Source organism: Dermochelys coriacea, chromosome 4 (assembly GCF_009764565.3).
Source record: "Dermochelys coriacea isolate rDerCor1 chromosome 4, rDerCor1.pri.v4, whole genome shotgun sequence".
Lineage (NCBI taxonomy): Eukaryota > Metazoa > Chordata > Testudines > Dermochelyidae > Dermochelys > Dermochelys coriacea.
In genome coordinates, this window is record NC_050071.1 from 139,440,459 (window position 1) to 139,462,217 (window position 21,759).

The 21,759-nt window shown below is 39.3% G+C and overlaps 1 protein-coding gene across 1 annotated transcript in view; it reads right to left on the reverse strand.

The window, feature by feature from the left end:
* DNAAF9 (dynein axonemal assembly factor 9) overlaps positions 1-21,759 on the reverse strand; it is a 136,489-nt gene that overhangs the window by 101,689 nt on the left and 13,041 nt on the right. Inside the window, exons 3-4 of the mRNA XM_038398852.2 lie at positions 6,798-6,917; positions 5,000-5,124 (exon numbers count right to left, since the gene is read on the reverse strand). Of these exons, the coding sequence (XP_038254780.1) occupies positions 5,000-5,124; positions 6,798-6,917 (245 nt within the window). The remainder of the gene's footprint in view (positions 1-4,999; positions 5,125-6,797; positions 6,918-21,759) is intronic.

A 21,759-nucleotide genomic window follows, 5' to 3' on the forward strand; every position in this document is an offset into this window, starting at 1 on the left:
TAGTATGTCTACACTGGGGATTAAATCAATGTAGTTATTCCAGAACATGTTTCTTTAAACAATCCCTAATTCTACTTTCTCACAAAGTTTAATATGCAGCCCAAATTCCTCTCACACAACCCTCTTTCTCCTCCCTCAGGGAGTTGGAGAATACTCTTTCAGTTCAAAACCTGTTCCCAAGTGACTTTGTCAGTTACTCAAATTAGATTTTAAAATGCCTCAGACCTAGCTTTCCTGGTTTCCAGGGGGACACTGGAAGGTCTCTCGTTAAGGCTTTTCAGTACAATTGTCAACATATTGCATCATATATGTAGTATACAGTCAGTATACTTCTGTAAGGTGGTAAGTAAGAATTTAAAATAAGTCTCTTTATTATGCTATATCACTATTTATAAAACATGTTTTCAGTGGCACTTTTCCATCAGTTCAGTACAGTCACTTCAAAAACATTGTGACCAAGTGGAAAGATAGGAGAACACTTACTGTCACGGCTAACCTGGTGGCTGAACTTTGTGACTTTGTCCTCACCCATAACTATTTCACATTTGGGGACAATGCATACCTTCAAATCAGCGGCACTGCGATGGGTACCCGCATGGCCCCACAGTATGCCAACATTTTTATGGCTGACTTAGAACAACGCTTCCTCAGCTCTCGTCCCCTAATGCCCCTACTCTACTTGCGCTACATTGATGACATCTTCATCATCTGGACCCATGGAAAAGAAGCCCTTGAGGAATTCCACCAGGATTTCAACAATTTCCATCCCACCATCAACCTCAGCCTGGACCAGTCCACACAAGAGATCCACTTCCTGGACACTACGGTGCTAATAAGCGATGGTCACATAAACACCACCCTATATCGGAAACCTACTGACCGCTATTCCTACCTACATGCCTCTAGCTTTCATCCAGATCATACCACTCGATCCATTGTCTACAGCCAAGCTCTGCGATATAACCGCATTTGCTCCAACCCCTCAGAGACAAACACCTACAAGATCTCTATCATGCATTCCTACAACTACAATACCCACCTGCTGAAGTGAAGAAACAGATTGACAGAGCCAGAAGAGTACCCAGAAGTCACCTACTACAGGACAGGCCCAACAAAGAAAACAACAGAACGCTACTAGCCATCACCTTCAGCCCCCAACTAAAACCTCTCCAACGCATCATCAAGGATCTACAACCTATCCTGAAGGACGACCCATCACTCTCACAGATCTTGGGAGACAGGTCAGTCCTTGCTTACAGACAGCCCCCCAATCTGAAGCAAATACTCACCAGCAACCACACACCACACAACAGAACCACTAACCCAGGAACCTATCCTTGCAACAAAGCCCGTTGCCAACTCTGTCCACATATCTATTCAGGGGATACCATCATAGGGCCTAATCACATCAGCCACACTATCAGAGGCTCGTTCACCTGCGCATCTACCAATGTGATATATGCCATCATGTGCCAGCAAAGCCCCTCTGCCATGTACATTGGCCAAACTGGACAGTCTCTACGAAAAAGAATGAATGGACACACATCAGACGTCAAGAATTATAACATTCAAAAAACATTTGGAGAACACTTCAATCTCTCCGGTCACTCGATCACAGACCTAAGAGTGGCTATCCTTCAACAAAAAAGCTTCAAAAACAGACTCCAACGAGAGACTGCTGGATTGGAATTAATTTGCAAACTGGATACAATTAATTTAGGCTTGAATAGAGACTGGGAATGGATGAGTCATTACACAAAGTAAAACTATTTCCCCATGTTATTTCTCCCCCCCACTCCACCCCCCACTGTTCCTCAGATATTCTTGTTTACTGCTGGAATTAGCCTACCTTGCTTGTCACCATGAAAGGTTTTCCTCCTTCTCCCCCCCCGCTGCTGGTAATAGCTCATCTTAAGTGATCACTCTCCTTACAGTGTGTATGATAAACCCATTGTTTCATGTTCTCTGTGTGCATATATAAATCTCCCCTCTGTTTTTTCCACCAAATGCATCCGATGAAGTGAGCTGTAGCTCACGAAAGCTTATGCTCTAATAAATTTGTTAGTCTCTAAGGTGCCACAAGTCCTCCTTTTCTTTTTACTAAATTTGCCAAGATTCTATGAGAGATGCACAAGCCACATGTTCCTTTTTAAAGTTTTGCCATTATTAATTATTATTATAAAAGCTTAGTTAAATTAGGCAATACTTTGGTATGCCACTGTACAGAAAAACTACTAAACACTTTAACAAACAGCCACAGGCGATCATTTATCAGAAAGAATCAATATAAAATGGTTTCTGAAGGATGACAAGATTTCACTGCTCCTATGAACAGCCAGAAGTTCTCTAGGAAACTGGCAGTCCCATAGACATTTGAAGAAATGACACTTTTTTTAAAGTCCATCACATTGTGTTGACATTTATAGGCAGTACCCCAGAAATCAGCATCTTTACAGTACAAGGAACCTCAGAATTTTCAGTTTATTTCACTATACATTATTCAAATAGGGCATTTGGCTCATCTTTCTGTTCATAATCAGCAATTTGAATCAGCATCATGAGATTGCATTAATACTTAACCAGAGCAGACCACACACAATGAAACGAATCAGAGAATAGCAAAGCAAGCATATTTTTCAAACCCACTTTATCTTCTTAAACAGATTCAAATATTTCTAATTGCACAGCACATTTATCATGGTGTGCATGATTAATTACTACTGTAAATTAGCACAGGGCCCTCAGCTTTGGAACCTACTGCCACCCTAGGTTTGGAATAGCCTGGGTGTGTTAACCTTCCAGGCAGCCAGAAGGCCTACCTCTTCACTAGGGCTGTTATGAAGAAAGTCTGATGAAGGTCAACGTTTAGATTTTGTTACATATGTTTTGTCATGTGGGTAAGCTGCTTATTTTAGCTGGATGCTTATATTCTAAAGTTTCTATCAAAGAGAGCTAGAGTATATAAAAACTTTGAGGTACATTTTGTATTTCTTTTGTTATAAATCTAAATATATGTAATAAGTAGGGGTTGGGGAGTGAAGACAGAAGGACATACAGTGGGTCTGCTTCTCTCCACCAACTGCAAGTTACAAGGTAAATATTGAGAACCTCCACTGCTCAACCTGCTCTCCAGCTCTGCTCCACAGCCAGCTTCTGGGCCTCCCCCTTTATCCATACTCCTTCTCTACCCAGAGTTCCTCTTACCCCACACTATCCAGCCACCTCTTGCAGTTGAGGCGAACAGCTAAATTTCCTGGGCTTCCCCAGCTCTGTCAGACTGGAATTCCCCTTTTACAAACTACAGCCTTCTGGAATGAAACTGCAGCCCAAGCCGTCAGACTAATAATTTTGAAGCTCACACTATACTCATTTGCCTTTCCGTAGCCCTGGAAAAAGAAGCAGCTGACAGTGTCAGTAGTCACATCAGACTTTCGTGACAGAGATCAGTTAGGTTGTGATCAATGAGAATAACTAAAAAATGTTGAGTCGCCTATGTCCTCTAAGCTACAGAAGAGAAAAAAAGGCTGAATTCATGGCAACTTTAGTAATTAGATTATCAAAGTAAAACTTCAAAAAAGTATTTTTGAGTATTTCCTCCACAAAAGTTCCTCTTTGAAATCTTCCTTTTCCCTATATCCTCTTGTTCATATCCTTCTATTTGTCCTTTCAACAATCTCTACTGATCCAGCCTATATATAGATAACCCACCTACTGCACCTCCCACCCTTTACACACACTTTCATGCAGGCACAGGGGAGGAGAGAAAATAGCCTATGCAGGGAATAAAAAGCTCCTCTTCCCTTCTAGAAACTTCACAAAGGGCTGCAGCCAGAAGTTGATGCCCACCACTTCCCATTCATTCTTCCCCAATCTGCTACCAGCTCCATGTGTCAATCCTCTTTCCACCAGTGGATTTCAGCGCAGTAGTTAGGAAATGGGTATAAGAGAGGTCTTAGTCGGGGGAAGGAGATTCTGGACCCAGTGTTGGCCAAGTTTTTCCCTTTTCTGTTAGATCTGTTTGGGGGGGGTGGGAGTAGGTGACATGCTTCCTACTCTGAGTACCTAGATCAGCAGATGATATGCTCCATAACAAATGTCCACATGTAGGTTGTTGCTACATGCTGCCAGGTATTACTGCACAAGTTCACAGTTGTAAGTGGCTCAGTCCAGGATAGTTCCAGGGGACAGTCTCAGCAGTTAAGTACCAGGCTGTCCAGCACATTAGTGCATATGAACCAACACTTCATGGAGACACAAAGGATCCAAGTGCAGGAGTGGAAATTTAAGATAAATCAACTTCTTGCTAAATCTACCAGAATTTGAAAGGGATAGTGTTTAAAGTGACACTTAATTTACTATGATCACAAGACATGGCCCAAAGCTGTTCCTATTAAAGTTAATGGAAAAACTTGCAATCACTTGAATAGGGACGGGAGTAGTTTCTTGAAATAAACAAAAGAACAAGATATAATTTTTCTTTAAATGGTTAAACTAAACCAAGCTTTTCATAGATTCTGATTTATATTTTCCCTCCTCTTCTAAATTACTTGCACTTGCAAGTACTTGGACTGATATCAAAAGGACTTGAGTAATTAAAAACTACTATTGGGTATTTCAGTGTTCACAGTGGTCCTTAATTCAGATTCTATATTTTGCTTATGCCACAAATATTATTTTCTTGCGACATGACCACCAATTTCTGCCAAGTCAATGACACTGTCAAGGGAGGAAGAACCAAAGGAAAAACCCATTCCTCAGCTTTGTTTGATTTGTTCCTCTAAAATAGCACATAGTGTTCAATAATACATTATTTCTGTGTAATGTAACAAAAGAAAACAAACAAAAATGTAGTGCTTCTCATTAGGATCAAAAAGCAGCCTGCAGTTTATCGAAAAGGCAACTTTGCAAAAAAAAATATACACCATAAACCTCAGTCTCAGTCACTAGTGAAATGTTACATACATGCAGCTCTCAGTGTACTTAGTCTGCCTTCACTTACCTCATTTTCAGTCAGGCAATGGAAATGCAAGTTTCTCCAGTATGCCACATACGGCAAAAGATAACTGTAGTTTACAGGGTTACAATACAGATGGACACTGTCAGGTTTTATTAAAATGATTACATCTGCAATAACCAAAACAAGAGTCAAATCAGAGATTACTACTTTAACTTCATAGCTACAAACTATTAACTAGAAATCTAAATTATATCTACACAGAAATCTAAGGAATTGAACAGGAATTTTTTTCCTACAAGTACCCAATTCAAAAATATCTGCAAAGCATAATAGAAATACATGATGGAAAATGCTACTAGATCAATCCCACTTTCACTTAATACAGCTACCCATTTTTGAAAAAAAAAAAAAAAAAAAAAAAAAAAAAAAAAAAAAAAAAAAAACACCCCAAAGCATATTACTTTCTTTCTCAGCAACACGGTTATGACTATTCTAACCTCTTATCTGCAAGCTTGTCTCACCATGTGCTTTGAAAAAAAATGTCAAGCACTTACATAATATTGTATAAACAGACATATTTGTTCTAGTATGAAAATTACTCTTAAGGGGTCATACTGTATTATCGAGATCACTCAAAGAAAAAAAGGGGGACAGAAACCTGATGTACCCTTTCAGCATAAAAGATTTTTTTTTTATTTCTTGATATGAAAACAGGTTGCCAATATGCAAAGCCACCTTATTACCCAAGTTTAGAAATTAGATACTTCACAGAAGAGCTCCTTACTTTTATTTGCTTCTCCTCCTCCTCTCAACCCAACATAACATATTAGTTCAAAGAATATTTTAAAAACTTTTAATCACCCAAGTTTTCATGTTAATTTTGGTATTCAGTTCAGTCAATACTCTTTCAATTCCATTAACTCTATAATTTTTATACGATTTACCAATACACACCCACAGGAATTTTCATGAACTTTTTTAAACTGTACATAAAACTCAAAGTGTAACTATAGACTCATAGCTGTTACGGTCAAAAGGAACCATTATGATCATCTAGTCTGACCTCCTGCACAACACAGACCACAGAATCTCACCCACCCACTCCTGCAATAAACCTCTCACCTATGTCTGAGCTACTGAAATTATGTACCTCATTTTTCAAAAAATGGATATTGATAGGGCCCTACCAAATTCACAGTCCATTTTGGTCAATTTTAGGATATTTAAAATGGTGTATTTCATGATTTCAGCTATTTAAATGTGAAATTTCATGGTGTTGTAATTGTAGGGGTCCTGACACAAAAAGGAGTTGTGGGGGAGGGTTGCAAGGTTATTGTACGGGGGGGAGGGGTTGCAGTACTGCTACCCTTACTTCTGCATGGCTGCTGGCACTGGCACTGCCTTGAGAGCTGGTTAGCTGCAGAACAGCAGCTGCTGGCCTGGAATCCAACTCTGAAGGCTATGGTATTGCCACCCTTACTTCTGCCCTGCTGCCTGCAGAGCTGGGCCCTGAATCAGCAGCTGCCACTCTCCGGCCGCCCAGCTCTGAAGTCAGCACAGAAGTAAAGGTGGCAATACTGCAACCACCCTAAAATAACCCTGTGACCCCCCCCCCCCACACACACACACACACACACACACACAACTCCCTTTTGGGCCTGGACCCCCAGTTTGAGAAACTGGTCTCCCCTTTGAATTCTGTATACTCTAGGGTAAAAGCACATGGGGGGAGACCAGATTTCACAGTCCATGATGCATTTTTCATAGCCATGAGTTTGGTAGGGCCCTAGACATTGACAAGCAAGTATGCAAATACAATGCTTAACATTATATTACTCACCATCAAGAACTTCTTCAGGAAACCCCGTTTTCTCAAAGTCATTGTTATTCTGGTTATACAAACCAAAGAGAAGGTAGTTGGCCAGCTCCCTACAGCCTTCATTGTATCTACTATCAATTCCTGAAAAATAATGAACGTATGAGCAGCTACAGTATGAAAAGTCAGACCTCCCTCTGGATTAACAACTTTGACTGGTCTTATTTTTGTGTATGTGATACTATGAATGGCAACAGCACTCTAATTGTTATGGTGACAGTTTAGTTTAAATCTAAATAGTGAAAGCTAGGCACAGACACTCACTAATACTAGAACCACACTCATCTAACAAGTGATGAGGGAAGGAGAAGAGAGAAATTATGAGGAAGCAACCCTAGAGCAGACTAAACAAAAATTCTTCCAAGGTAATTTACAAATTTACACTTTACTACATTCTCTAATCATATCTGGGAACCATAGCCAAACACTATATAATTAAGAATAGCAATCCTGTATAATCAAGGAGTCAAGTAATTATTTTGGCTACTGTCAAAGCAGCATGACTATAATTTTTAAGTCTACAGTATCCACAACATGTCTGGAGAAAAATTTTTACTGGCACTTTCCCAGAATTAAAAACTGCTGAAGTTAGTATATTGTTCTTATGAGATCACACATGAAGTTGAAAACACCATCGTATTCTGTTTTTCAGAAATAAGTTATGGTTCTCTGGGCATCCGTTCTGGATCAGGATACACTAGATGTATTTAAAAGATAAGTATTGTACAAAGCCTATTTACCTTCTGCAGAACTTGAAACTTTTGCTGCGGATAAGCATTATAGCAACTGAAATCTCTAATGTTACAATTGGATGCTGCTCAGCTGTTGATAAGATGTTAAAGCTCATGGTATATATCAAATGACATACAATAGCAGAGGTAGAATATTACCAATTTCTGAAATTAATAAATTATAGGACTCTCAGAAAGTTTCAAATACAGCAGATTGTGGTCTGGAGCTTTAAAAAGCATGAGACATACAAGGTGGATCAGATAACATCTTTGATTAAACCAATTTCTGTTGGCGAAAGACAAATTTTTGAGCTACACAGAGCTCTTCTTCAGGTCAGATTATTTAACAAAAAGAGATAAAATGGGGTAGTCTTTTTTTCTTTTATTTTTTGATTAAAGTCCAAATTTCTTGGTCAAGGTATAGTCATAGTCCATACTCGAGAGAAAATTTTAAAAAAATGATAAGTAAATAAAAAGATTTTGGGGTCCATTCAAAAGCACCTGTCGGCCTGGATTTGGCTTGCGGTCCACCTACTGACTACCCATGAGATAAACACATGTTGCAGGCAGAACATTTAAGATGAAGTGAGCAATTAATACCTCTACAGTCATAGGACAAAGGTAGATTAGTGGATTATAGATTGTGGTAATAAGTCATTGGATGGTGAAAATGAGGAGGAAATCACAGTACTGTCAGGAGTGTTATAAGCATGACACAAGAAGTAATTCTTCCACTCTACTCCACTCCGATTAAGCCTCAACTGGAGCACCGTGTCCAGTTCTGGGCACAAGATTTCAGGAAGGCTGTGGACAAATTGGAGAAAGTCCAGAGAAGAGCAACAAAAATGATTAAAGATCTAGAAAACATGACCTACGAGGAAAGATTGAAAAAAATTGGGTTTGTTTAATCTGGAAGACGGGGGAAATGCTAACAGTTTTCAAATATGTAAAAGGTTGTTACAAGGAGGAGGAAGAAAAATTGTTTTTCTTAACCTCTGAGGACAGGACAAGAAGCAATGAGCTTAAATTGCTGCAAAGGAGGTTTAGGTTGGACATTAGGAAAAACTTCTTGTCAGGGTGGTTAAGTAGTGGAATAAATTGCTTAGGGAGGCTGTGGAATCTCATTGGAGATTTTTAAGAGGTTAGACAAACACCTGTCAGGAATGGTCTAAATAAATTAGTCCTGCCATGAGTGCAGGGGACTGGACTAGATGACCTCTCGAGGTCCCCTCCCGTTCTATGATTCTACTTTTGAAAGAGAAAAAATGAGGTTTTCCAAATCTGGCAAAATTATATTCAGTCCACCTCACAGAGAGAGAGAGAGAGAGAGAGAGAGAGGTTTAAACACCTGCGAAGCAAGGCACAAAGACAACTACGCTTAATACAAGATAAATGGTGGGAGAAGGCAGCAGAAGACACTCATATGCATGCAGAAACAAATGAAGCAAATAAATTCTTTGATTCTTTGAAGCTAGTCTATGGACGTTCAAAGGTGGGCACAGGTTCGCTCATGATTGCTGACAGCAGGACCGTCACCAAATACAAACATGGCATGGAACAGAGGTGGGTTGAACATTTCAGCCTACTACTGAACAGACCATCCTCAATTGAAAGAAGTGCTATTAAACAGATACCTCAAAAGCCTATTCAGCACCACATTGACTCACCACCCTCACCTGAAGAAAGACAAAAAGGCAACCAGTTTGATGAGCTCAGGAAAGTCCTTGGGCAGAGATGGAATACCAGCAGAAATATATAAATCTGCAGGTCCAAAAGTGGCAACAACGCTCAAGAAGACCCTTACTGACATCTGGGACAATGAAGAAATGCCATAAGACTTCAAAAATGCCACAATTATTCCGATATTTAAAAATAAAGGCAGCAAAATGGTCTGTAAAAAGAACAGGAGGACTTGTGGCACCTTAGAGACTAACAAACTTATTTGAGCATAAGCTCTGTGAGCTACAGCTCACTTCATCAGACGCATACAGTGGAAAAAAATGGTCTGTGATAACTACCGTGGGATCTCTCTCCTATCTGTTGCTGGAAAAATCTTCTCGTGTCCTCCTGAACCGACTGATTTCATCTGTCTCAGAAGCCAAACTACCTGAGACTTAGTGTGGATTCAGACCTGGTTGTAGCACCACAGACATGACTTTCGGTATCAGGCAAATACAAGAAAAACGTATCGAACAAAACTTGAATCTATTCAGTGTTTTCATCGATCTGACAAAAGCATTTGATACAGTCAATAGAGAAGGATTGGGGTGATCCTCAGCAAACTTGGTTGGTCACCAAAAGTGGTAAAGATCATTAATTTCATGAGGCAATGCAAGGTTAGGTACTTTTAATGGAGATCTCACTGACTCCTTTCCCATTTCAAATGGAGTCAGACAAGGCTGTGTCCTTGCCCCTGTACTGTTCAACCTCTTCACCCAAATTCTCAACCATGCTACACACTGGCTCAACAAAGGCATATACATCAGATACAGACATAACAGCTCAGTCTTCATTACAAGGCTAAAACCAAAACCAAAAGTAACCCAACTTCGACTAAGAGAAGCACTCTTTGCGGACGATTGTGCCCTCCTAGCACACACAGAGGGAGATCTCCAGTGCATCGTAGATCACTTCGCTGCAACATCAAAATTGTTTGGCCTCACAATCAGCCTGGAGAAAACTGTGGTGTTGCACCAATCATCTTCACCGCTCTCTGCCATATCCCCGAGCATCTCCATGAGTGGAATCCAACTAAATCAAGTTGACACTTTTACCTATCTCAGCAGCAACATCTCCCATGATGGATCTGTTGACAAAAGAGATCACGAATAGGATACAGAAAGTTTGTCAGTCATGAGGAAAGTTACGTAACAAAGACCTGAAATCCCACAACATAATCCTCTCAACAAAAATAAAATTTTATAATTAATTTTGTGCTCACATCTCTCCTCAATGGCTGAGAGACCTGGACACCATACAAATGGCATATCAAACAGCTAGAGGCCTTCCATATGTGGTCTCTCCGTGCCATTATGAGGACAAAATTACCTGCCTGTAGGTTCTCCAAAAGTCAAATGCCGTAAGCATTGAGGCCACGCTGATTAAAGGCCAACTACACTGGTTGGTCGTGTCACTAGGATGCCTGAATATCAACTCCCTAGAAACATTTTCTTTGGAGAATTGGCACAAGGACACCAAAATCAAGGCCACGCCAGACAGCACTACAAGGACAGCATCAAGAACAGCATATGCTTTGGTGCAATAAACCGAATGATCTTGAGAAGGCAGAGTTAAATAGATGAGCATGGGAGCACACAATACTCAGAGCTTTTCAAGCCTTTGAAGAGGACAGAAATAATTGATTGTTAGCTGCAAGGGAAAAGCATCATACTACTGCTATAGCCACCAAGATGCTCACCAATGACTTTGTCTGCCCAATCTGCTCACGAGCATGCGTGTCACACTTTGGACTTCAGAGTCACTCCAGAATCCACAGAAAGATTGCATGAAATCATCATCGTCGAACCAATGGACTATACACAATAAATCATAAATCCAGTATTTCTGTTGAGTCCATGATTTTTACAGTTAAGCAGCATTATGAATTTAAGCTCCCAGGCTCATTTTTGAGTGTTGTTGAGGCTTCCTTTGATGATGAGGATCAATGGGTCATGTGTGTGACTGGTTTGCAAAAAGCGTTTGCCCATAGGCAATAGGGTGCTTTTGACTTTTATCAATTTTCTGAGAGTGCGTTCGAGAGCATAGCGATTGTCTTGTTCCATCCACACAGTTGTTGGGACATTCGATGCACTGGATGAGGTACACCACATGTTGTGATAGGCACGTGCAGGATCCTGGGATCTTGAAAAGTGTGTTGTGGAGAGTATTGCTCACTAGCAGCAAAGATATGGTTCTGCATCTGTTATGGCAGTGTCTGGTGCCACTTTGAGTTGGTGTGTCATGGTCTGTTGGGAGCTTGCTTCTGAGGAGGATATATTTATTTCATCAAAGTTTAAGTTTTCTTAAACTGAAGTTGCACAGCTAAGTACTCAAAAATCAGAGTGACAAAATTAAGATTGTGTATACAATTATAACCCTAGCTCTTGTGTAAACCTAAGTCCCTACGGCAATCAATTATGACCATACTACTTCATATTTCCCCCCCTACAGCTTTGGATACACATGCAGCATCTTGTCTATATACATCCACGCATAAATAATGGAAGAAAACGTATTCTACTTCACTCCTCATTCTCCTACTTAAAAAATGAACTATTTTTACTTAAACATTCCAAAAATTAAAAAATTTGTTGTTGGGCTGAGATCAAACGTGGAAAATATCGACCAAGGTAAAAGCTTTGGAATGTTTTAAGTAACTGAGCACACAGAATAGGAACCACTAAGTAATCTGAACTATAGCTTTCTTGCACTCCAGCTATAGTTCTCAGAATGCATTTATGTATATGCTATCATATAGATACTAGTTGGTAAGATAAATAGTTAATGAAAATCACAGGTACTGGAAAATGATTATGAGAACCTGACACCATAATGAGCAAGAACTCTGCTTGACAGAAGATAACGTTCCATCTAGCAACATTGTTACAGGAGCAGAACAAAGTGAGTTTCCCCATACCTCTGATTTAAAAATAAATTACACTATTATCTTCATTTTTTTTTGCTTATAATTTCTTTTTTGAAAAGAAATCTATGCTGATTTGGTAGTAAGTCTGAGAATTTCACCACAGTGAAGTCAGATTCCAAAGTTAACATTGTGGTGGGGAATTTTAATACTTCCCTTGAGCATTAACAATAGGGTCTTTCATTATTAGATCATTCTACACTTGCAATAGTAAAGAACTGCACTTTTCATAACCAGAGATGCCTGTAACATTCTGTATTACTACACACAGTAAAACATTGTGTGGTCACATAAGCCACATTGTCATTCCCACGTGCATGAGTGTACTGAATGTACTGACTTTCCCAAGATTAAAGCCTCAGGATTCATATGGCATTATTATTTTTTTTCATACAATACTTCATTGCTGTTCTCTCCAACCCCCACATCAGAAGGGCTCCAAAGTCGAGCCAGGTTCCAACCCAACTCCAGAGAGCTGGCATAAAAGGCCATGAGGGTCTTGCCCCAATATCCCAAATCTAGATTATATTAAAAATGCCAGAGATTCTTAGAGTTATCAAAGATATTTGTCCCCTTATGATGCAACTCTACACATTAAGTCCAAGGTCTAGGATAGGGGATTAAGAGGTAAGATAGAGGACTTACAAAAAAAAAAAAAAAAAAAAAAGGAGGTGGATGGGCAGAATTAATAGATGAGCAAGATAAAAAATGTAAATCTACATATGTATCTGCTCTAACAACAGCCACAAATCATCTGCACAACCACCACCACAATTTTCATTTGCAATTCACAAGTACCAAGTTTACCATGTTCTTCGAATGCCTATCAAGTGATATCCAAGTCCAGTTCCTCTGCAACTGTGTTGAAATAGTGTGTTCGTTATAACCAGGTTGTGTCTCAGGCAGAAATGTAGTAGCCTCTCTCCTTTTTAGTTTTCTTTCCAGTGCCCAAATATGTCTATTGCTCCAGGCCAATATCCCATCTAAATCATACTTTTGCATTAACATCTTCCACCACCCCAACATATACCGTCTTTAAACTACTTGTATAACTTTCTTGTAATTTCCTATTCCGTGTACTGTTCGTTTTAATCACATACTTTTCACCTACAACTCAGTTTGAGAAAGGAAAACGCAGCCCTTGTTTGTCTAGGTAATGACTAAGCCGGAATGTTTTTATTTATTTTTCCATTCTTCATTCAGTTTCTATAGTCCAATATTCACCAAGTGTTCAACTAAGACTTCTTAGATACTGGAGATCAGATCTAATTGTTAGTGCTGGCATCAAGGAGGCTGAAATGACAAAAGAGTGTAGGGAACAAAGATGAATGACGTGGACAAGCTAAAAGAGCCTAATATCAGGGAAGAATATGAAGAAGCCATGTGCAAAAACATCAGATCTCTGGTGAAAAAAAGAAATGAATGCTGGAGAGACATGGAACAGTGTATAAAAATGGGATTGCGACTAGAGTGGATGAATAAATGTTGGCTAAAAGGTGAAAACGAAGAAACCAAGGTGGATATCAACTAAGTGCCCTGCAGCTGAGTGACAAATATAGGGAAATGATGTACAATAAGTTCTTGGAAAGTATAGGGGGACAAGTTTTTGTTTCGTTTCAGAAAGTGGAGGAAGTAACCGGGGGACAGCCATTTTAAACTTGATTCTGACCAATACGGAGGAATTGGTTGCAAATCTGAAGGTGGAAGGCAATTTGAGTGAAAGTTATCATGCAATAATAGATTTCATGATTCTAAGGAAAGGAAGGAGTAAGCAACAGAATAAGGACAATGAACATTAAAAAAAGAAAGCTTTAACAAACTCAGAGAACTGGTAAGAGGTAAGGTCCCATGGGAAGAAAATCTAAGGGAAAAGGAAGTTCAAGAGAGCCATCAGTTTCTCAAAGAGAATATTAAATCCACAACTGCCAACTATTCAGACACAAAGGAAAGACAGAAAGAACAGTAAGAGGCCATTCTGACTTCATCAGGAGCTCTTTAATGACCTGAAATTAAATAAAGGAATCCTAAAAGTGGAAACACATATATTGCTAAGGAGGAGTACAAAAGAATAGCACGAGCATGTAGGGATAAAATCAGAAAAGCTACAGTGCAAAATGGTACTAGATGTATAAGGCAATAAGAAAGGGTCTATAAATACACTAGGAACAAGAGAAAGATGAAGGAAAGCGTAGGTGCTCTACTTAATGGGGAAGGAGAGGTAGTAACGGTTGACATTACGGAGTCTGAGGAGTTTAATGCCTATTTTGTTTCCATCTTCGCTAAAAAGGTTAATGGTGACTAGATACTAAACAAATTGTCAAGAACAAATCATGCCAAACCAACCTAATTTCTTTCTTTGACAGGATTACTGGCTGGGGGGAGGGGGAGAGAAGAGGGGAAGGGCAGGAGGAGAGAGATGTAGACATATCTATTGATTTGAATAAGGCTTTTGACACAGTCCCATATGACTTTCTCATAAGCAACCTAGGGAAATGCAGGTGGGTGTACAACTGGTTGAAAGACCATATTCAAAGAGCAGTTATCAATGGTTCACTGTCAAACAAATAGGTTCCATCTAGTGGGGTTACACAGAGGTCAGTTCTGGGTCTGGTACTATTCAATATATTCATTAACGATGTATAACGGAGTGGAGAGTATGATTATATAATGTGAAGATGATACCAAGCTGAGCGGAGTTACTAGAAGGGTTAGAATTCAAAACAACTGACAAATTACTGAACTTTATCTTGATGACTTCAGGCCAGTTGTCCGAAGGCAAAGTATTTCACTTAGGAAGGAAAAATCAAATGCACAATTACAAAATGGGGAACCACTGGCTAGGTGGTAGTACTGCTGAAAAGGATCAGAGCATTATAGCGGATCACAAATTGAACACGAGTCAACAATATGACAAAGTTGCAAAAAAAAAAAAAAAGGCTACTATTCTGGGGTGTATTAACAGGAGTGTTGTATGCAACACATGCGAAGTAACCGTCCACTCTACTCAGCAGTGGTGAAGCCTCAGTTGAGAACAGTGTTCAATTCAGGGTGTCATATTTTAAGAATAATGTGGACAAATTAAAGAGAATCCGGAAGAGAGCAACAAAACTTATAAAAGGTTTAGAAAACCTCAACTATGAGGAAAGGTTAAAAAGAACTGGGCACGTTAGCCTTGAGAAAAGGTGACTGAGGGGGACCTGATAACAATCTTGAGTTACTTAAAGGCTGTTATAAAGACGGCAGTGATCAATTGTTCTCCATGTCCATTGAAGTAGGACAAAAAGTAATGGGCTTCATCAGCAGCCAGGGAGATTGAAAGAACTAACTATAAAGGTAATTAAACTCTGGGATAGTCTTCCAAAGTAAGCTATGGAATCCCCATCATTGGAGGTTTTTAAGAATAGGTTGGGCACCTATCAGGTGTTTACTTTGTCCTTTCTCAGCACAGGAGACTGGATTAGATATAGATACATACACAAACACCCCCCGCCCCCACAAATTGTATCCCTTTATCCCAACTCTTCATAAATCACTTCTTTGCAAAATTGAGGGCTAAGATAGATTTACGTAGTTCCATTGAACATACAGTTGCACACACACTGTGTAACAGAAAGAAAAGGAGTATTTGTGGCACCTTAGAGACTAACAAATTTATTAGAGCATAAGCTTTTGTGAGCTACAGCTCACTTCATCGGATGCATTTGGTGGAAAAAACATACGATGAAGTGAGCTGTAGCTCACAAAAGCTTATGCTCTAATAAATTTGTTAGTCTCTAAGGTGCCACAAGTACTCCTTTTCTTTTTGCGAATACAGACTAACACGGCTGCTACTCTGAAAACTGTGTAACAGGGGGCTTCAAAGTGTAAACTGGGAGGGAGGGACCAAGGACCAAGTTTTAAAATATCATCTATTCCAGTGGGGGTCCTAGTCCTGAGTGGTGCCTCTAGGCATTACTGTTATATATAAATAATATCTTGTTTATTACTGCTGTTATGCCGATTGGTCCCTGTGAGGCTCATTTCAGAGCATCATCAGAAACTTAAGACTGTTATTGTAAATAAGAACTGTGCACCTAAATCACTGCTGTGCTAGAAGTAGTTCCCAGGAACCACCTGCTAATATTATACTGCCCTATTAAAGATTTGGGGTGACTTTCCGGGAGCCAGAGTTCACCCTCTTTGGATATTACCAACTCATTCCTAACAGAGAGCAATTTCTGAAAAGATACACAACTTCCAGGAAAGCATATCCCTCTTTAAAAGTTTTATCCCAACCTTCTCTTCAGACTAGGAACACTACAATATACTATCAATAGACTCCATTTGTTTTTCAGTTACAAAATAGAAACATTTTTAGCTTAGTGCATTGTAATATAAAAGTTTATCATCTCTTTCCTTGGTGATGACTTGAGAAAATAACTTTAAAAAATGTTAATACAAATTAGATCAATGGTTCTCAACCAGAGATACGCATACCCCTGGGAATACACAGAGGTATCCCAGGGGGTACGTCAACTTATCCAGATATTTGCCTAGTTTTACAACAGGCTACATAAAAAGCACTAGCAAAGTCAGTACAAACTAAAATTTCATACAATGACTTGTTGATTCTGTTCTATTTATTATACGGTAACAGAAAGTGCGTATACACAGTGTATTAGACATGCATTGTGTGTCATTTACTGATGTGTGCAAGCAAGTTAATGACATTGAAGTTGTCATGGCCTGCATATGATTGCGATGTAAAAATGTTTTGATTTTTAAAATGAGGAGTTGGAAGCAGCAGTAGGAATATATTGCTTTTGAATTCACATTTAGAAATAGCGATCCACCTCAAGCTTTTTGGAGAAACTAACAGTATGAAGCCAGTGCATTTGCAACAACATTGGAAGACAAAACACCTTGTGCATGTGGATAAGCCAGCAGAATTTTCTGAAAGGAAGTTTTCTGAGTTCCAGACTTGTCAACTTAAAATGAAAAGAACTTCAACTATTTCTACAAAAGCACCTGAAGCTTCAAATGTAGATCATCCGACCCACTTGACATCTGAATTCAAGTCATATTTCCCCAACATTCAACGCAACTCAGCTCAACTTGACTGAGGAAACCCATTCCTTTTGTCAGATGTTAGAAATAGTAACATCACTGCCAGTCAGCAAGAAAATCTTCTTGAGCTGTCCTCAGACCATGATCTGCAAATTAAGTTAATGACTCAATACTAACCCAGTCCTAGTGTTTATTACAAAAAGAGCTCACTGAACTTGGGAATGATTCTTTGGATGTTTATTATTTTTTGGATCAACATATCTTTGTGAAGTCTCATTTTCTGCTATAATGCCATCAAGACAAAGAGTAGAAATAGACTCAATATGGAGAAAAACATAACTGTTGCTGTCACTTCACTGCCTCCAAAAATGACAAGGCTCATAAGTGAAAAACAGGCTCAAGTATCACACAGAAAAGTAAGTACAATATTTATATTCCAATCAATTGATTTATTATGTGGTAAAAATGAGAAAGTAAGCAATTTTTCAGTAATAGTGTGCTGTGACACGTCCGTATTTTTATGTCTGATTTTATAAGCAAGTAGCTTTTAAGTGAGGTGAAACTTGGGGTATGTAAGACAAATCAGAGTCCCGAAAGGGGTAGAGTAGTCTGAAAATGCTGAGAACCACTGAAACAGATCACGCAGTCCCTCACTCATATCAACACCTTCTACCAACATTTTCACCCTGATGTGCACGGCTTCCTTATGGGGCAGAAGGAGGGATTTTTGTAGAAGCCTCTTGTTAATATATTGGCGGCCAATCTTTCTTGTGTTAAACCCATCAAGCCATGTCCATGCTACAAATCTCCTGGCAGCAAAGTGCTCTGTTCAGTGCCATAATCTCTATCAAACCATATGTTAACATATCTGTGACATTGCATCCCATAATGCTTTGAGGGAATATATATGACATAACTGGAATATGTTTTATGCTACATATGCCATGTAACAAATCTCTGTAAAGGTTATGATCTAATGAATACATTCATCCTATTTGTATGCATGCATCATTTATGTACTCCAAGTTATGAATATTGGCTGTGTACTTGCTTGATTTTAAGTAGCCTTAGTAAAGTATTTGATCAGCATCTTGAGAAAGGAATGTGCAAATTAAGTGCCCAGTCAAGAAAAGCTTAATGAACAATGGATCTTGGAAGACTCCAATCCCCATAAAAAGTCTTCCTGGAGACATTCAAGACAGCATGTGTGCAATGGCTGCTGCCTGTAAAAACTGAGTCATGCATGGACATGTGACTCAAACATGTGACTCCAAAACTCCATCTTGGAGCTGGACTTTGCATAGGAGAGAGGAGGGGGTCTCCAGCCACAAGAGAAAGTCAATTTAAGCCCCTGGAGACCCTTCCATTTTGTCTTCAGCTGGCTCAAGAGATAACCTCTCCACCCCAAAGGATACCTGAAAGAAACTGGGACAAAGGACAATAACTACAGGGGGTCAGAGTGATTGCTGGACCCAGAGTAGGAGGAGGCCAGTCTGTAAAAGAAGCTTATTGGAACATCTCTGAGGGTGAGGTTTTATCTGTAATCACTTTTTTACTCTATTAGGCATAGACTTGCATGTTTTATTTTATTTTGTTTGGTAATTTACTTTGTTCTGTCTGCTATCACTTGGAACCACTTAAATCCTACTTTTTCTATTTAATAAAATCACTTTTTACTTATTAATTAACCCAGAGTATGTATTAAATACCTAGGGGGAGAGGGGAGAGAGTGGGCAAATAGCTGTGCATCTCTCTATTAGTGTTATAGAGGGCGAACAATTTATGAGTTTACCCTGTATAAGCTTTATAAAGGGTAAACTGATTTATTTGGGGTTTGGACCCCACTGGGAGTTGGGAATCTGAGTCTTAGAGACAGGAACGCTTCTTAAGCTGCTTTCAGTTAAGCCTGCAGTTTGTGGGACGTGGTTCAGACCTGGGTCTGTTTGTAGTCGGCAAGCGTGTCTGGCACAATCAGGCAGAGTTCTGGAGTCCCAAGCTAGCAGGGAAGGCAGGGGCAGAAGTAGTCTTGGCACATCAGTTGGCAGCCCCAAGGGGGTTTTCTGTGATCCAACTCATCAAGGTCTTCCTTTAAGATATCAAAACACTATTTCTTGGGTTAGCCTCTGTCTTTTTCCTTCAGCCTTGATCTGTTGGACTCCTACCCACATAGTTGTCAGGACTGCACTTTGCATGGTCAAAACATCTGACCCTGCATTCCCTCATTTTTTCCATTTATGGACGTTACTTTGAGCATGTTTTTAACACACACATTTGTCATATGGTCTTCTTTCTTGCTTACACCAATCATCCACCTCAACATTCACATTTCTGTGGAAGAGATCATTTCTTTGCTGTTGTTCAACACTCAGCACCACATATTACAATTGGACAGACCACTGTTTTATAGAGACCTTCTCTTTTAATCTTACTGGTATCTTTTTGTTACATACTATACCTCTTCTCTCTGTCCATTTGAGTCAGTCATTTATTATTTCTAGTTGTAATTTCATTCAGTCTTTCAAAATATTACATCTCTCTAACACATAGCCCCATTTATCAAGTTCCTCTTTTCCACACTCTCTCTTCACTGCTCAGAATGATATCTGCAAATATGCACCAAAGTGGCCTTCTTTTATGTTCCTTGTGACAGTATCCAGGTCAAGGATAAACAAGATAAGGGCTCAATACTGATCCCTGGTGCACTCCCACCTTTGCTGACAGTTCATCTGTTTCAATAGTCAGAATGTCTACTGGTGATGTTACACTTATATATGTGGCTTGAAAAAGCCGCACAAAGTTTTGGTACCATTTTCTCCCTCATATCCCACTAGATGACTTCACTTGAAACTCTATCAAAGCCTTTTTCCAGATCAACGAACACCACATAAGCAGCACATCACTGACTTAAATCCACACACTGCTCTGCAAATGAACCCTTTACCTTTCTGCAGCATTGTCAAGCAGCAAGACTTTACTCATCTAGTAATTCAAGTTTACACATCTAGCTAAAAATATACAACATTCATTCTAATTAATATGCTCTTGATTGAACTTTCCTAATAAATCGTTACTTGTGAGCTAATGTTCAATCATGCAGTCTAAAGCCGAAGAATTAAATACTACAGTACAATACCTGAGTCACCAAAAAGCAGCTGCTAAGGTATGACAGAAATGATCTACAGATATCCTCACAAAACATTTGGCATATGAAAGGCTTTGAGAAAAAGTCACCAAAATATCCAGCACTAAGATCTTAAAAATGAATAGTACAGAAGATCAAGCAAGAAGAAAGAAAGAAAAAAAGCATTAAAGACATTACAAGTCTACCCTTTCTAAACCTGGTGCAGATTTTCATTACAACTGATGAAGGAAATGTCTACAGCATTTATTACGATGGAAACACTAATAAAATTTCTGGAAACCATGACTGCATACATAAAAAATAGGGACAGGTTTCCGAGTAGCAGCCGTGTTAGTCTGTATTTGCAAAAAGAAAAAGGAGTACTTGTGGCACCTCAGAGACTAACAAATTTATTTGAGCATAAGCTTTCGTGAGCTACAGCTCACTTCATCGGATCCACCAAATGTATCCGATGAAGTGAGCTGTGGCTCACGAAAGCTTATGCTCAAATAAATTTGTTAGTCTCTAAGGTGCCACAAGTACTCCTTTTCTTTTTACAGATGAGAACAGTCACAAACTATGTATAACATTTACTAAGAACCTAATGAATCAAAGTTTCCCCATAGTTAAAATTGTATAGGATCTGGTCACAGTTAACATCTGGATGTGCTAAAAGACACCAAATCTATTAGCGCAAATATGTGACTTCTGACATAAATCAGAAACTCGAGTTTTCACACTGGTTGTTGGTATACAATTCAGTCACTGCTGACACATCCAGATCTATTAGCAGTAACCAGATGAAAGCTCAGTGCCACAATATGCAAGAAAACAAGGACACCCAGGTTGTGTTCAGAGCTGCATCAGAGTCTAAACTGGTCAATAATAACAGACATATGACTGCACTAGAAACAGGAACAAGACAATGATAAAGTATTACTACCTGAAAGGGGGTTTCAAAGAGGATGGCTCTAGACTGTTCTCAATGGTAGCAGATGACAGAACGAGGAGTAATGGTCTCAAGTTGCAATGGGGGAGGTTTAGATTGGATATTAGGAAAAACTTTTTCACTAAGAGGGTGGTGAAACACTGGAATGCGTTACCTAGGGAGGTGGTAGAATCTCCTTCCTTAGAGGTTTTTAAGGTCAGGCTTGACAAAGCCCTAGCTGGGATGATTTAACTGGGACTTGGTCCTGCTTTGAGCAGGGGGTTGGACTAGATGACCTTCTGGGGTCCCTTCCAACCCTGATATTCTATGATTCTATGATTCTATGATTCTATAAACAAGTATATAACAAGTATAAAGGTGTAATAGTCTCATAATAAACCTAACAATGCAAAAGTCCCTTTATAACTCTGGTTAAGCATCCTCTCGTGGATCACCAG